This window comes from Falco rusticolus, chromosome 7 (assembly GCF_015220075.1).
Source record: "Falco rusticolus isolate bFalRus1 chromosome 7, bFalRus1.pri, whole genome shotgun sequence".
Classification (NCBI taxonomy): domain Eukaryota; kingdom Metazoa; phylum Chordata; class Aves; order Falconiformes; family Falconidae; genus Falco; species Falco rusticolus.
In genome coordinates, this window is record NC_051193.1 from 23,020,296 (window position 1) to 23,036,159 (window position 15,864).

Genomic DNA, 15,864 nt, shown 5'->3' on the forward strand with positions numbered 1-15,864 from the left:
TCGCCCCTCGCCAGGGGCAGGCGTGGGGGCTGCACCCCGCCACCCCGGGCAGGGCCCGCGCCCCGGCACCGCCGCGGCCGGCGGTCCCCCGGTGGCAGCGCTGGGCCCGGCTCGGGGCGGGGGTGCCCGGTGCTCCCGTGAGGGGTCCAGCCCGGCGCCCGGGCGGGCTGCGCCCACTGGGATGGCCCGTGGGATCGCCGCCCCTTCCCTGCCCGCTTCTGCGGCCTTTCATCGAGCCCTCGGGGCGCACCGCGGCTGCGGGACAAGCGACAGCCGGGCCCCCGTGCGGGGCAGCCCGCAGGCAGCTGGCAGGCGGCACGGCGGGAGGGCAGGGCGTGATGGATGGGGCCGGGGGCGGCCGGCGGGGCGGCGGCGGGGAGGGGGCGGCCGGCTGGCGGCGCCGGCCCCGGGGGAAGGGGTGGGGGGCGGGGGGTGTGACCCGCGCTGCAGCCGCCGCCGCGGCCCGCCCCGCTCACACGGTGCCCGAGCCGCCGAGCGAGCAGCAGCGCCGCGTCCCCGCCGCCGCCCCGCCATGCCCAACTTCGCCGGCACCTGGAAGATGAGGAGCAGCGAGAATTTCGACGAGCTCCTCAAGGCGCTGGGTGAGGCAGGGGGAGCCCGGCAGCGGGGCGGACGGCGGGCTGCGGCCGGGGCCGCGCTCCGGTGCCCGGTGCCGGCGGGGAGCCGGGGGCGCGGCGGGGCCAGACCGAGCCTCATCTGCCCGGTTCGGGGGCTGCGCCGGGCCGGCGGCTCCTGCCGCGCTGTGCGGGGGCGCCTCCGGGACCCGCGGGGCCGCGCTGCCGTCCGGGGCGGGCGGGCTGCGGGGCCGGGCTGCGCGCCGAGCCCTGGGGCCGCGCTGTCGCTGCGGGCGGCGCCGGGGCTGGGCCGGGCACGGCTCCTGCAGCTCCGCTTCCCCCGGCTCCCCCAGGTGTCAACGCCATGCTGAGGAAGGTGGCGGTGGCGGCCGCCTCCAAGCCGCACGTGGAGATCCGCCAGGACGGGGACCAGTTCTACATCAAGACCTCCACCACCGTCCGCACCACCGAGATCAACTTCAAGATCGGGGAGAGCTTCGAGGAGGAGACGGTGGACGGGCGAAAGTGCAGGGTAGGAGGAGAGCGGGACGGGGGGATGTTGGGCGGGCGGGTGTTTTTCAGGTGGGACAAACGCACCTGCTGGCGGCGTCCCCAGGGCGCGGCACCGCAGCCCCCCACCCCCTTCCCCCAGCAGCGCTCGGGGGGCTCTGGGTGCTCCCCGCGCCTCGTCCCTCGGCTGGCAGCGCCGTTCTCCCCCGTGCGCGGCAGAGCCGCGGGCGCGGAGCGGGCCGGTGCCCGGGTCCCCGTTGCGGGGCAGAGCCGCGGGCGCGGAGCGGAGCGGGCCGGTACCCGGAGAGCGGCGGTCCCTGCTCGGCAGCTCCGGGCCGGCGGGGTGAGCGGCGCGTTCTGCTCCCCGCTCCCCCGCAGCCCTCCGTGCGGCCCGAGCTCTGCCCAGCCGGTCCCTGACGGGTACGCGGGGAACGGTGGAGCAAGAGAGACCTCAAGAGTCAGAATCTGGTGCACAGACCTGACATAACTTTTGTCCTGAACTGAACCAGCCGAGTTCGCAAGCGGGACCGCGGACCGGCGGTACCGGGGCTGCAGTCCTCACCCGTTCCCGCACAGGTGCGTGCCTCCGGTTTGCTGTCAGGTGAGTGTTTAGCAGCGAGAGGCAGCCCTGCAGCCGGTGTTGCAGCAGCCATGATGACACACACCCCCACCCCCCACCCACCCCCGCAGCAGCAGTGCCCCGGCGGCGCTCCCCGAGCGTGGGGGCTTGAGCCCAGCGCGCCCCTGCGTCCCCCCGGCGTGACCGCTCGGGGGCTGCGGGGCGGCCCCGCTGTGGGGTCCGGCCGTCGGAGGGCTGGGCGGTGACCGTGGCTGTCCTTCGCAAAAAAGGTATCGAAGGCGTGGGTGGGTTAGTTATCCTGTCCTCGGGCACTCTCACATTGTCAGGGAAGTATAGGAAACACTTCTAAAAGAAGTATGAATAAAGACTTTCAGAATGTAGTCCCAAATAAGAATACAGTTTTAGAAGTACCCTGTGATTGGTGAAACATTCGACTTTCCCAAATACGATCTCTGCTAGATCGTGGGCTGGCTCCTGAAACCCTTTGCGCCACTTAAAATTCCGAACTTACTGTCTCCAGCGCAACTGCTGTAAATTTAAATTTATGCAAAAGGGAGGCAGATTCTGGGCATCAGGGACCATGTAGGACATCCACTTGATCTCTAGGACGAGTTACCATATATTTAACAGTTTGTTCAGGAAATGTTGCCGGCTTTGCTAATTTATCTTGTTCGGCAAAAGTAGTGTTTTAGTGTCTTCATGCATAATGCATATACAATAAATGTGACCTGCTTTCTAGAGCAGGATTTATCACTGCAGATGGAAAAACAATAATTATGGCTGTAAGCTATGAAAGTTGGAAAAATCTGAAAGAAATGTGTTTTGTGAAGTAGTAAATTTTTTCCATGTGTTGTGAAATTATTTATAGTCCACTCTCAGGAGTAAGTCGTACTGCTGTGTGTATATAACCAAAATGTGGCCACAGAGCAGAAACTGACAGATAATAAAATAATACTTCAGGATGTAATTCACAATATCTGGCAAAATTGCTGACTGGTGATAGATTTTGATACACTTTACGGGGTGGAGGGTTTTGTTCTGCCAACTAACTTGATCCATTGTTCATACAGACAAAGAGGGAGTCCTATGTAGTCATACTGCAAGGCATAGCTTCTATAACTGCTGTTTGTGAAGGGTTGTTGGCTTAAAAAACCTATTGTTTTGAAAAAAATACTTAAACAGCTAATTTTAAATCAAAGTAAAGGCTTTTTTCCTTCAAAAGTCTGGGAATTGTTAACTTGAACTTATGCATACATATGCACACACATGTATGTGTATATGTATATGTTCACAAACTAACATTACTTGCACATTCATTACAGGGCATCCTTCTGCACAGCTGTTCCATTGCACTGTAGAATAATAGTTCAGTGCTAGAATGAAAAGCAGCAGAGTCAGGGCTTGCTTGTTTGTGAAAGCTAAACAAAATCCTATGTTTTTCTTCTTTTTCTTTTTCAGTGGTTTCGTAGTCATTATTGAAATGCTTTGAAAAATGCCTAAGGGTATTTCAATCTCCAGGCTCACAACCGTAAAAAAAGTAATACTGCAAACACTAGGATTGTAACAAAGTTTCTTTAATTTAGTTGTGATTTATTCTAGTTTGTTAGCACAGTAAGTGTTTAACATACAGTTAACATGGCACAGTGCCATATAGCATGAAAGGTTATAAGTGACAAGTACTGTGTTATTTATGATGACGACACGATACTTAAGGTTCTTTATGCTTTTACACTAAGGGGATTCTGTAGTGATAAATAACATGTCAGATCAAACCACATGTGTGCAAAGATGCTTGGGAATGTAGACACTGCATTATCACGTGGTTCTAAATTACACTTTTCAGCATCAAGCATTTTATGAAAACTGGGTGGCTTTTTAATTTGGCAACAGATGTGGATTTACACTGAAAAGACACATTTACAATTACTTTTTGATTAATATATGCCTGTTTCCAAAATGGCCCCTCAACACCTTAATTTTGATTTCACCACTTTCCACTGATACCTTTTTCTTTTTGCCTTTATCTGTGTGTTGCTCCTTTGCTGCAGCAATTATTCTCACTGCTGCTCATTGTTGTCTCTGCTTCATGCTGCTGGGGAATATAATTAATGTTATTCCTAATGGTTTTCTTGCCTGCAGAGTTTGGCCACTTGGGAGAATGAAAACAAGATCTATTGCAAACAAACTCTTATTGAGGGAGATGGCCCCAAAACATACTGGACTCGAGAGCTAGCTAATGATGAGCTGATTTTGGTAAGAAACTTGAACCCACCCAATACATGCACCATATTAACAGTTTTACCATGTAGCATGACTTACTATTTTTCCTTACTGAAATCCATCTGGAAAACTACCATTTTCATAATCCTCTGCAGTACAATTCATACATCACTTTTTTTCCTTTCTTTTAAAATGTTTGTTGTTGTGGGGTTGTTTTTTTAAGAACAAATGAAGATCTATGCCAGCTGTCACATTTTATTGCTATAACTTTTGCTGTACTCCTACTGGTAGAATAATCACAAGTGGGCCACTTCTGCTCTGTAAATTCATACCACCACCGAAGAATTCGTGTGATTTATTGCAGATCTTCTCTGGTGAAAGTGAGATCAAGGCATTTTGACCTTATTTCTGGAGAACCTTCTCTTTTAGTCATGTGCATAATAAGTTGCTTCTTATCCACAATCACACGCTGTATAGCAGGAAAGATGTGGCATGTTGTTAGCATACTCTAATCTCATTCTGTTCATGAACATGTAATTCCTTCCCCATCTCTGCCACCTTCCCCAATTCCTCGATCAGATCTGAACCAGTTCAGAATTGCCTTGAGTTTCTCCGCAATACGCCGGTTTTCACATGTGCAGTCAGCCAACACCCCCAGTCCGGCGTGACCCTCCTATGGCAGCAGGGTCGCAGCAGGCGCGCTGGGCAGCACCTCTGCAACTGCCTTGCCATGTGTGCTGCGAATCGTGGGGGGTTGGCGAGTTATATTGAACTCAGTCTGTTACAGCTGAGTTCTCTTCACTGAATCTTTCCTCAGTAGTCACTCTACATTAATGAAACGATATTCAAAACTGGATAGAGACACACTTTCTCCGGGTTACAAGTCGCACAGTTCAGCTTGAGTTCAGAATCATTTTATTGTACATGTTCTTACTGGCGAATTCCGGATAAATAGTTGATTTGACTGTTACACCTCATCAGTTTGGACATGGAAGACAGGCTGCTGGAGTGACGGGTAAGAAAACATCAAAGCAGGGAGATTTTATTTCAGACTCTCACATGAACTAAACCTCTGCACTTTAAAAAACAAACACCCTCCCCGGTGTTTCTGTAAAGCAGTTGAAACTCTGTTTTTAAGATTGCATCTGAAACAAAAACAGGACCCAAACCTAACCAAGTGTAAACAAAAGGCTTTTAAAGTGTTAATATTATTCCAGACATCTTGGAACAGTTCACCCACCCCTTATGAGGAGGTGTATGCTGTTAGTGAAATCACACTGACTTCTATTGAATGAATACTCCAATTCTGGATAATTTCTTTTGACTCAACCACTGGAATTCCTTATATTATCAAAAAACTCTGGGAGGCAAAGTACTTTGATCTCTGCTTCACATCTTTATGTATAATGCAGTGGACAAAATACATTCACAATGATAATTGTTCCAGCTTTCTAACAATCCATTTCTGTAGCTTATTATTTAAGCAACAAACTAATGAGGCAGCTGTTAAATGAAGAGAACTGCTCCAGGGAAAGCAGGAAAGCCAGTCATAATACAATTGCCTCCTGCAATCAACAATGTGAACTTGCCCTGCTGGGGAAGGAGAATGAAGTTGGTTAAGAAACCAGAGTGGTTCAAAGATTATAAAGCTATCTAACCTTTTTTCTTGTATAATGCAGTCTGTTGAGATTATCTGAATTAATTATTTTTCAAACTAGGGTATAAATTAGAAAAACTTCCTTCTTATTAAAATATTTCCATTTGTAGGAACTCAATCACAACTTTTGATAAGTTGTTTTGCTGGTTGATTTCCTTTCCATTAAAAGTACACGTTATTTCTAATCTGTACATGTCTGGATTCAACTTCCATGATTACATATTGCGTATAAAAGAACCTAAATAATATGCCTGAAGTTACTGCAAATACTTGTCTTAACAGCACTGATCAAGCTGCCTCTTGGAAGGAAGAACCTTCTTGTTGTTAAGCTAAACCACTGGGAGACCTTGAGCCCTTCAGTATAAAGCAAGCTTTCCTGGAATTGTTCTTCCAGTGCTTCCATAAGCTCCAATTTATCAGTATCCTTTGTAAACTATGAACATCGGAACCACACGTAACTGTGTTGCTAGCAACCGCACTAGCACCTGACGTAGTGGTGACTTCATCTCCCTACTCTTACCTGAAATTATTCTGCTTTATATCCAAAGACTCTGGGAACTCATGCTCAGCTGATCACGATCCCAAGTAATCTTCCTGGTTTCGGATTCCCCCAACTGATCCCCTTCCCCTCTCCTCCAAGCTGGGACTGTGTTCGTCGGTAAACTAAAATGTACCATTTTACCGTGGCCATGATGAAAACAGTAGTGTTTGCTTCTACATGGTCCAGAGCATTGTCTCTGCCCGTCACTATTTAATACGATGTGCAGTTCCGTTCTCCTGCCTCCTTCTGGAGTGTAGTGGCCTCTTTTGCTTTATTAAACGGTAGGACATGACTTGGTCCTCAGGACAAAGATTTTCAAGCCCCTCGTGACACTTGAAGGGACTGAATGTACTAAATCTTTTAAATACATGGGTCAAGGTGTTCAGAATCTTCTGACACCCTGATGCTCAGCAATGACGCGTTTCTAGGAGTAACAGTGGTGAGTGTGAGGGGTCTGGTCCTTCAGAGAAATTGAGATGGCCAAAGCTAACTCTTCTGGGAGGCAGCAAAGGGTTCTGCTGTTTGGAGGAAGGCAGAAGAGGGTAAGGGAAGTGACATTTTCTTGTCTGTGGCCCCTAATTTTAGAATGCTAGAATATTCCATCCAGACTATTATTTGGGTTTAGAAGCTAAACTACCTGGAGGGACTGGCTGAGGTGTGCTCCTCAGCTGTAACGGGGAGCACAGTAAGGATAGCAGCTCTTTGTAAGGAGACCCTGTGATCCTATTTGATCCCATCATCGATTGCGTGTGGGGTTTTCATCCCACCAGTGAAGAAAGATTCAATTTAAGATAAAGTAATCTATTAATAAATACAATATTCATCTTAGATTATTGTAAAATATTTTATCTTATGCTTGGAAATTTTCCTTGGATCTGAGTCTGCAAACCCCTGCTTACATCTTACTTCTTCAAACCTAGGATCACAGTAAGAAGGGATCTTTCTTTGTCTTCTTTCTTTCTTCTTCCATTCCCCCAGCTTTTTTAGGGTTCTCTAGGGCCTGAGATTCATTCTCATTCAGTCTTGCTGCCCATACCACTTCAAACATTCAGCAGTTCCCATCTTCACACTTCTCAAACCTCCCTCCCTACCTGAGAAATACTTTGTGTTCCTTTGCTCTTTCTGATGTGCTCCGGTAAGCCCTCCTCATTTCCATTCTGGCAGAGCACCTTAAATAAGGAGAAGGAAACCACATTCTTGTGAAGTCCTAGATGTCTGCAGCTGGGAAGCTGTCTTTATGGGGCAGAGCCTGCGACGTAGCAGTTTAGGAACTCTGTAAGGCTGGTACTTAATTCTCACAGTCTCTGCGCCTGTTTCTCTATCCAAAGAAATCTTCCAAGATGCCTTGAGTCTCCTGCTCAGCTATTACATGCATTTGCAGAAGAAATCAGGAAAACTCATACCCTGTTCAGAAAAACTTGCAAGAAGGAATCTAAACTGTGTTAGACTGAGGCATGAATAGAAAAAAGGCTTGGGGCAACAGGCAGGGGGTAAGGAATGAGTTTTACTCTCCTAATACTGGCTGCATAAATGTTGGAGCTTTGCCACATCATTTTAATCTAATATGCTACGTCGCTTAAGGGGTCCATTTGATTATGACATTTTCCTAGTGGAAGGATGTATTTTTCTCCCCAACACAGCACATTAAATAAATGCATTTATTATCACATATAATAATAATTTTAAAAATCAGTGTTGAATTGTCATGACTACCACAGAGCTAAAATAGAAACCATATTACTGTGTAATTATCAATCTTTCTTGCATCCTGGCAGAAGTATTCCTTATGTTCTTCAAAGATATTCCCTTGGAGCAATATGTGGTCTTCCATGTCACATCACATCCTCTGGTACACAGATGCTGGGAGTAAACTAGTTAGCAACGGTTTCCTTTACCTTCAGGTACCAGTTAAGTTTGCCTTTAATTCTCCTTGGCTCCTTGCAGCATGGAGAATGAGATTACCCTTATCAGTAGCATGAGTAATATTTGGCTCATACAATGGCAGAGGTAGGTTTAAAGTCTTGTTAGAAAAAGTCCTTTCAGCTGCATAAAGGAAGAAGGATCAAGCTCTGCTTTATAAAAAAAGGTGCTGTGAACGCGTTAGAACATTGCAACTACTTCCATCCGTGCTGTTTATATTAATCCCATCAGAAGCACTTGCTGGGATTTCAGTGCTGCATTTTAGAAGTGCTGAACAATACAGATAAAAAATTTTACAGGGAATATGCGAGCAAGGGAGGGTGAAAATGACAGTTCCCCATCAAAGTCCACATTTGTTTGTCTTGGTTGTATCTTTAGATTGTATTACATTGTACTTTAAGACTGTAACCACAGAGAATCAGAGTATCTGTATTTACAACTCCACATTCATAAATTATACTTGGATTAGCACTTGAGCAATTAAGATCAGAATATAACATAAAAATATTTATTTCCTTGTCTAAAAATTAAGATCTGGGATAAAGTCTATTCTAACACTCTTTCTCTTTTCTTTTATACTCTATCTTTTTGCTGTGGCTGTGTGTTTTTGTCAGGGACATTAATGAGCTATCAATCACTTGTGTAAGTCAGAAGAACAAAAGGTTGGCTCTTTACAAAGTTAAAGGATGCTTCTTCCAAATGTTAGCTATTCAAATGAGAAACATTTATATTCAGACTTTATCTGCATTACTGCTTTCATGGCTGCTCATGCCTCTATATATTTTAGTTTAATCTGTAACACAGAAACATTTTGAAGTGGGTGATTACTGAAGAGGGGCTTTAAAAACAGCCTCAAACCGCATTTTACACAGTTCACGTATCACACAGGGGTTCTCAGAATCAATTATAGCAAGGGTCAAAGATCAGAACATTAGGGGGGTTTCAAGCATGGTTTCTATTCTACATTCCCTCCCCAGAAAAATTATGCCATAGTTGATTAAAACTGGTGAGCTGTGGAGCCTAGATGAGCGAGTGAACATTTTTTAAATAATATTGCTGGCTTCTAAAATTAAACATAGTAGGTAAGACGGGTCAGTGCAGATTTGACAGGATACTTTGCAGCCGAATGCTGAGATTTGTGATGTGCCTAAGCCTGGTATCAAGCAAGGTTAGGCTACCTAAGTGTTTAACTTTTCTATAGCTTTTGGAGAGTGATCTTAAGTAAAATCAGTTATCAAAAGGAGGGTCTACTCTTACTGAGGTCAGTGGGTTTTTTTGCTGCTGACCTCATTAAAGCAGTCTTGATAAAAGTTCAGAAGCTTATAATAATAACACATACGTATGTGTTGCATGGACCTAATGCTTTAATTTACTATTTGCCATGAGCAGAGTTACAAGGGGGCTTAGGTATCTGCAGTCTCTGCTCACTAGTACAGCCTAGTCTGGGTCACATCCCAAACATACAAGCAGAGAAAGATTCATAGAATCATTTAGGTTGGGAAAGACCTTTACGATCATCAAGTCCAACCATTAACCCAAGACTCCCAAGCCTTTCACTGACCCATGTCCCTAAGCGTTTTTAAACACCCCCAAGGATGGTGATCCCACCACCTCCCTGGGCAGCCTGTTCCGATGCTTGGCCGCCCTTTCAGTGAAGAAATTTTTCCTAATATCCAACCTATCCCTCCCCTGGTGTAGCGTGAGGCCATTTCCTCTTGTCCTGTCACTTCTTATCTGGGAGAAGAGACCAACCCCCACCGCCTGCAACCCCTTCTCAGGCAGTTGTAGAGAGTGATAAGGTCCCCCCAGAGTCTCCTCCTCTCCAGGCTAAAAACCCCCGGTTTCCTCAGCTGCTCTTCTTAAGACTAGTGCTCCAAGAAGCCAAAGCCATTTGCATCTTTATATATATATATTTTTATATTTATGTATATAGCCTTTTACAGTATCAGTTGTAGCTCAGATGTTTGCTGTGTACTGGCTTTCAAGACTACCTTTGTCTCACGTTCTTACCTCTGTCATTCACGCATTGCATGGCTCGGAGGAAACTCTGTAATATAGCAGTATGCAAACACAAGTGCCAATGTTTAACTACCTTGGTAAATGACCTGATTTTGCATGGTCCTGTGATTCACATCCTGCAGAAAGGGAGGTTGTATTTTGGGTGATTTGCTATTAACGTCCAAGTGTGAAGGTCAGGGCTGCACCTTCTCTGACCGTAATGATCAACCTCTTTCATGGAACATCACAGGAGTCAGGAGTAGAACAGAAATACGCAGTATGCCTTTACTGGAAAGATTTATATCTTTATTCTGGATAACATGGAAGTATGCATGTGGACAAAGCCTTCCCTGAGGATTCATTTAAGTAATCTCCTCTCTTCTCCATTTGTTTGCCGATGTGTTCTGTCTTCCCTTTGTAAGTTGCCTCTGCAGGCTGGTCAGTCACAAGCAGGTTAACGGGATTTTTGCATACACTGGCAGAAGTGGTCTTTCCCAGGTGATTGTTTCAATGACAGTCTTCCTAATTATACTGTGTGCTCCATTTATCACAAAGGCTTCTTGGCAAATGTTTATAAAGAAGGCCTTCAAAAAGCAGATTTACTCATACAGTAATATATTACTGCCCTGTAATTCTCTTTCAATCTCTAATGATGCCAGTGGCCATCAGATTCAGAGTGAACATGTTAGAGGTCAATTGTTGGATTACCCACTGTGCGGGGCTTTGTTTGCAATGTGCTTTTGGACTCAACTATAGATTATGACAAGCTAAGTGAAGAAAACAATTCTGTCATTTGCAGCCATTGCACATTTAAAATCCTGGTTTAGATTTAGACAGAAGCCTTGCATTGCAGCGTTTTGTAAGAGAAGTGGGACCTTTGCAAGCTAATGAAAATCCTGCATCTTCTCATCAGATTTGAATTGCAGTTTGGTAGCGTTGCACTTTTTTTTTAGTTGCTTTGGTGAAACTTCACCACCAAATAGCCAGGATTGCTTGCTCTCTTTCTTTTTATTAGGAAGTTCTTCTCCTTTGGGTCACGGAAATCTTTAAAGTCCGTTTGTTCTGATAGGAACTGTCACTAGAATTGGAACCACAGACCAAACTGCTTTATCCTACCCCTGAATACAAGGATTTGAGTGTGAAGGGCAGAGGAGTAACCACCTTTTGATGTGGATCTTCCCCTGAGCTTGGGCCCAGCTGTACATAGTAGATGTTTCTGTGAGAAACCACGAGGAAAGGAAGACAGCAAGTCTGAACATGTTCCTTTTTGCTTTGTTTAGCAACATTTAATGGAATTTTATCAACAGTAGTAAGTTACAATAAGATAAAGAAATGCCTTTTACCTTAGTCTACCCTTAAACCACATGCATAACCATGACAATCAAAGCCATTTATTTATGTGCTTCAGTATGGAATTAGGTTGCTAATCATCTGAATGGGTGTAAGGTATAAAATCTAAGTGCTAAAAAATGCAGCTTATTCTTGAAACAGGTCAGAAGCCACAGAACCTAAGCTGGGCCTTCAAGGAAAGGATGCCTGGCTCTTTGAGAAGTGCCCAGCGGCTGCATGGTACTCCAGAGTAATTGCAATTGGGCTTTGCATTCCTTTTATCTTGTTATGATCTAGATTGAAAGATTGTGTTAAATTATAGTGGTTTTTCAGACTGTGAGACTGGCGTGTTGCAGAGGATGACAATCCTTGTGTATAGCAAGGTTTGGGGGAAGGAGTTTGTCTCTTACTTTCCCCGAAAGAAGACGCTTAAACATTCTAGGAGCTTACGAGAGCTTTAGCAAAGGGCTGCTGCAGCCTTTCTGGTTGAGCTGGTGGTGTGGTACCCGCTCACGTCCTGGGATGCAGCTCCAGGTGTCAGACCGGGGCCCTGTCAGCTCCTGAAGAAACTGTACAAAGATGGGTTCATTACTATTGGTGATTTGTGTTGAAATATCAGTGGGGGACCCAAACTTCGCCATGCTTAGCAGTGCCTGAACATGCCACAGGAAGCCAGTCACTGTCGCAGTGACCTTCCAGTCCCCACAGACAACCTCAAGCCCTGGATGGCCTTGACTCTGACTTGCTTTCTCTGGCGAGGCTCCTGCCAAAATAATTTCACCTTTGTGTATAATTTTGGAAATGCCAAAGGAAGCCGTAGTAAGGGTACTTACAGCTGGTGCTGTGAGCAAGAAACTATCTGCATCCTTTAACATTACATTTTCATGTATAGCTAAAAATTTATATAAAGATCAATATGATAAGCTTTTTATATGCATAAACCCAAAGTCTGTACCTCCAGAATACTAACAAATTTTTCTCCTTGGTAAAGTGAACAAATTATAAGCCAGAGTCAGTTTTAAAGCCAAGTCCTTTCAAAGAGGTGTTGGCCAAAACAGGTGTAGAAATCATTAAAACAAATAAAGTCCAGCTGAATTTTCCTGACACACTGGGGTAGGTCTTGATTATATTTTTCAGTGAGACCTTGGCAGTTCTTACAGCCCAGCATCCCACCTTGCAGCTCAGTGGTGGTGAGCTCAGAACTGTCTGTCAGTGTAGCTGAACGTGAGGTTTTTCGCAGTCAGTATTTCCTTGCTCTTGCAGCCATTATTTCCTTCATGTTTAATTGCTTGCTTAGATTTTAGCCTGCCAGACCTGCCACTACAGACACGTGCTTGGGGGTTAGGTCACTTTCTCAGGTCGCTGCCACAATTCTGTCCCGCATGCGTGTCCTGATGCTCTGTACTGCCGTACTGCTCTGGTGGAGTTACCTTTAAGTGCAGAACGACAGTGATTTAAAAAACACGGGCTGTCAGATGCAGATCTGAAACTGTTTCAGTCGGTGGTGTAACATCATGTAACACCAGCTCTGAAGTCTCTGGAAAATGAAGGTGCACTGAGGTACGGAACCTGGTATAGGAAATGAGGTTTAAGTGATGTGGAAGGAGTGATCTCCACCACATTTTTCGGCGTTATGTGTCCTCATTTCCAACCCTTATCAAAGTTAATGAATTCACTGCTTAAGGTCACAGTATCCTCAAAGAAGGTTGCGATTGACACTGCCCACCGTACAGCCCGGGAGGTTTCGGTATCCCAGCAAGGTGTGTCAGCATCTTGCAGCAGCGTTATGTTTACAGGCTGGGTGTACCTTCTCCAGATCTTCAGCATTGCTCCTTTGGCTTCGTTTGAACTCCTGTGATTTATACCTGCGGATACCAAAGAATACCTTTTGAACATGCCATCTGAATTCCACCCTCAGCATTTCCAGTTCAAAGTGCTGCAACTGTTTCTAAATATAACAGTACATTCCAAATTCTCTTTCTTTTCTCATGTTTATTTTAAATGCATGCCAAGAAACTACAGAGAAAGGGAATTTCTGTGTCATTTATCATTCTAACAAAATTCATCTTGCCTTGGAAAAAAGGTCACTTACATTGCACTCCTCTTCCAAAATGACTCCTTTCTTTACTCTTGGCTGTCAAAAGGCATAAGAAAATGTATTTCTGCTGTAGAACTAGCTGCTATAGCAAAAATAACAAAAAAATATCTTAAATATTTGCTGATTCCATCTCTTCTGATTGATTTCTGTTTCTTTTCCAGACCTTTGGTGCTGATGATGTTGTGTGCACAAGAATTTATGTAAGAGAGTAAAACCATCAATTTACTTGTCATCTGGGATGAAGTGGAGAACTGTGAAAAATCCCCAGTATAATGAGTATCTGTGTGTGCTGTTACTAATGCCAATGCCGTGTTGTATGTGACCGTGTGTGTTGTATCTGAACCCATATCCTCCCTTGTGTATTTTGATTTCACTTTTCATCGCAGACACTGTTCCTTCCTACTTTTATGCCATCATTTTCCATGTCTGCTTTGTATTTTGTAGTTGTCCCTTGCTATGGTTTCGTCAATTATTAAACTTATTGGGCATAACTCACAGCCGTTTTGGGGTGTTTTTAACAGAAAACCCAGCAGTGCTTTGGTTAGATTGAAACAGTTTGTATGCTGTGGACGTCAGAGCGGTGTCGTGCTGCTGTTAGCTGGTGTGGTGCTGCCGAGGGACCCTCCTGTGGGAGGGCAAGTGACTGGCAAGGGTTGGCACAGGGCGCTCTCAGAGCCAGGACTCTGCTTCTCTCCTTCTTGCTGTCCTGTCTCCTTGGCAGAGTTGTTGAGGAGTAATTCCTGTGTCCTGTGGTTACTGGGACTGTGATTCAGTAGAACCAGGCGAGATCTTTACCCTCTTCCCTGCTGCATCCCTGAAGAATGCCCAGACTGTCCCTGCTGGGGCACTCATTATCCAAGCAGAAAACCCAGCTGTATCTACAGGACAAATAACACTGCGATCATGACTAATACTTACTGTCATCACACCCAAGCACCTCAGGTCAGCAGAGTCAGCAGAATCTGACAGATTTCACTTGTCTTGGGCCGTGAAAGGTAACGCTGCGGAAAGCTGCCGTTCGCCTACCTCCTCACCCGCGACAGAGACCTACCGATGGCTGCACTCCCCCTCAGCGTTACAGCTCTCGGGTTTGGTGCCTCAATATTTCATTCTTTGAACAACCAAGTATTTCACAAACCAGGGCCATAGTTCAAGAATGAAAGAAACACCCAATTTAATGTATTTGTTCTGGCTCAAGAGTTCTGGCCACAGCACTATCAAGTATTAGATTCAAGCTGAACAGACATTACTCTAATGAACCAGAAACTCTTCTGTTGTTCAGCCCTGGAAATACCTGGAGACTGAGACTAGGAGCACTACTTATTTCAGTGCCATAGCCAAGCTTATCTGTTCAGCTTTGCAAGAATAATTTATCTGCTTCATGTCACCTAGTCATAGAGGATTTTTAAGAGGTTCAGAATAAGCAGAGCATGTGCCCTGTTCGCTGGACTGTGCTCAGTATTCAGAATGGGAACACGGGTCCGAATCTTGATCGTCTTGGGATATCCGTGGGAAACAAATTGCTTTGTCTCTTTGTCACTCACATAGCTATGCAGAGGAATCCCCTTTGGTAGGATTGTCAGATTGCCATGGAGAACTCAGCCTCCTGTTCTATATATTGCAGAGTGAGCTATAGCAGTGCAACAGGAGAGAACGTAGGATGTTTTCTGTTTCTGCTCTGACAGGTCACACTTTCTTTTTCTGCCATCAGCACTCAAGATACAATATTGCAACTGAAAAGGGGGATCTTTTCTTCCACACTCTATCCTTAAGCCAAACCCTGCTTCCAAGACTTTGGTTCAGTTGGTACCAATTAAATACAGTGCACGTTAGCTCACATGAAGCGTGGACTGAAATCAGTTAATTGTGGTTTGGATGCAGCTGAAGCTACCTCTCGGTAAGAATTAAACCATGAGGGGGAATGACAGTCATCTATCTTTATTTTCTGTCTTCTTTTAAGATTGAAATTAAAATAGTTGGGTGGTTTTCTCCAAACAAATTCAATTTCAGGAGTATCTGGACCTGCTTGTGCAATCAGCTGTGCCAAAGGGACTCCATAACAAGTGCCAGGCTTGAGCTAGCTCAAAGCTTCTCTGTGGTGCCGACAAAACTGTCTTGCCACATCAAGGCTGAGGAGTGAATCGCACTGCGCTGCAGGACGTGCTGGCACATGCTGCGTCCTGCAGCAACAGGAGCCCACCAGCACTGCGAGTGCTTTGCCTCCCAGAAAGTGGGTGGTGGGTGTGGGGGGCTGGGACAGGCTGATGAGGCAGGCAGTATGGCCAAGGCCAGTAGGTAGTAGGGCTGTTTTGCCATTCCAGAAAAATGCTACTCTTAGCAATGACCTTTTCTGCCTGTGTCTAAAGCAGCCCTGATGGACGGTTTGCGAGCTCGGCGAGGTGTGGGTACGAATGAACCTTGCGTTGCCTGAAGCGA

General features: G+C 45.7%; 1 protein-coding gene across 1 annotated transcript; it reads left to right on the top strand.

Moving 5' to 3' along the window:
• Positions 1-390: 390 nt before the first annotated feature.
• On the top strand, positions 391-13,925 carry CRABP1 (cellular retinoic acid binding protein 1). The gene is made up of 4 exons (XM_037395968.1): positions 391-602; positions 929-1,107; positions 3,805-3,918; positions 13,590-13,925. The coding sequence occupies exons 1-4, from the start codon at positions 533-535 to the stop codon at positions 13,638-13,640; spliced, it is 414 nt and encodes a 137-aa protein (XP_037251865.1). The 5' UTR covers positions 391-532; the 3' UTR covers positions 13,641-13,925.
• Positions 13,926-15,864: the final 1,939 nt, after the last annotated feature.

Excerpts from the sequence above, each read along its gene's own strand:
- CRABP1 (XM_037395968.1), top strand. The coding sequence starts at position 533 with ATGCCCAACTTCGCCGGCACCTGGAAGATGAGGAGCAGCGAGAATTTC. Across the intron at positions 1,108-3,804 it reads TGGACGGGCGAAAGTGCAGG|AGTTTGGCCACTTGGGAGAA; the intron begins GTAGGAGGAGAG and ends TCTTGCCTGCAG. Across the intron at positions 3,919-13,589 it reads CTAATGATGAGCTGATTTTG|ACCTTTGGTGCTGATGATGT; the intron begins GTAAGAAACTTG and ends TTTCTTTTCCAG.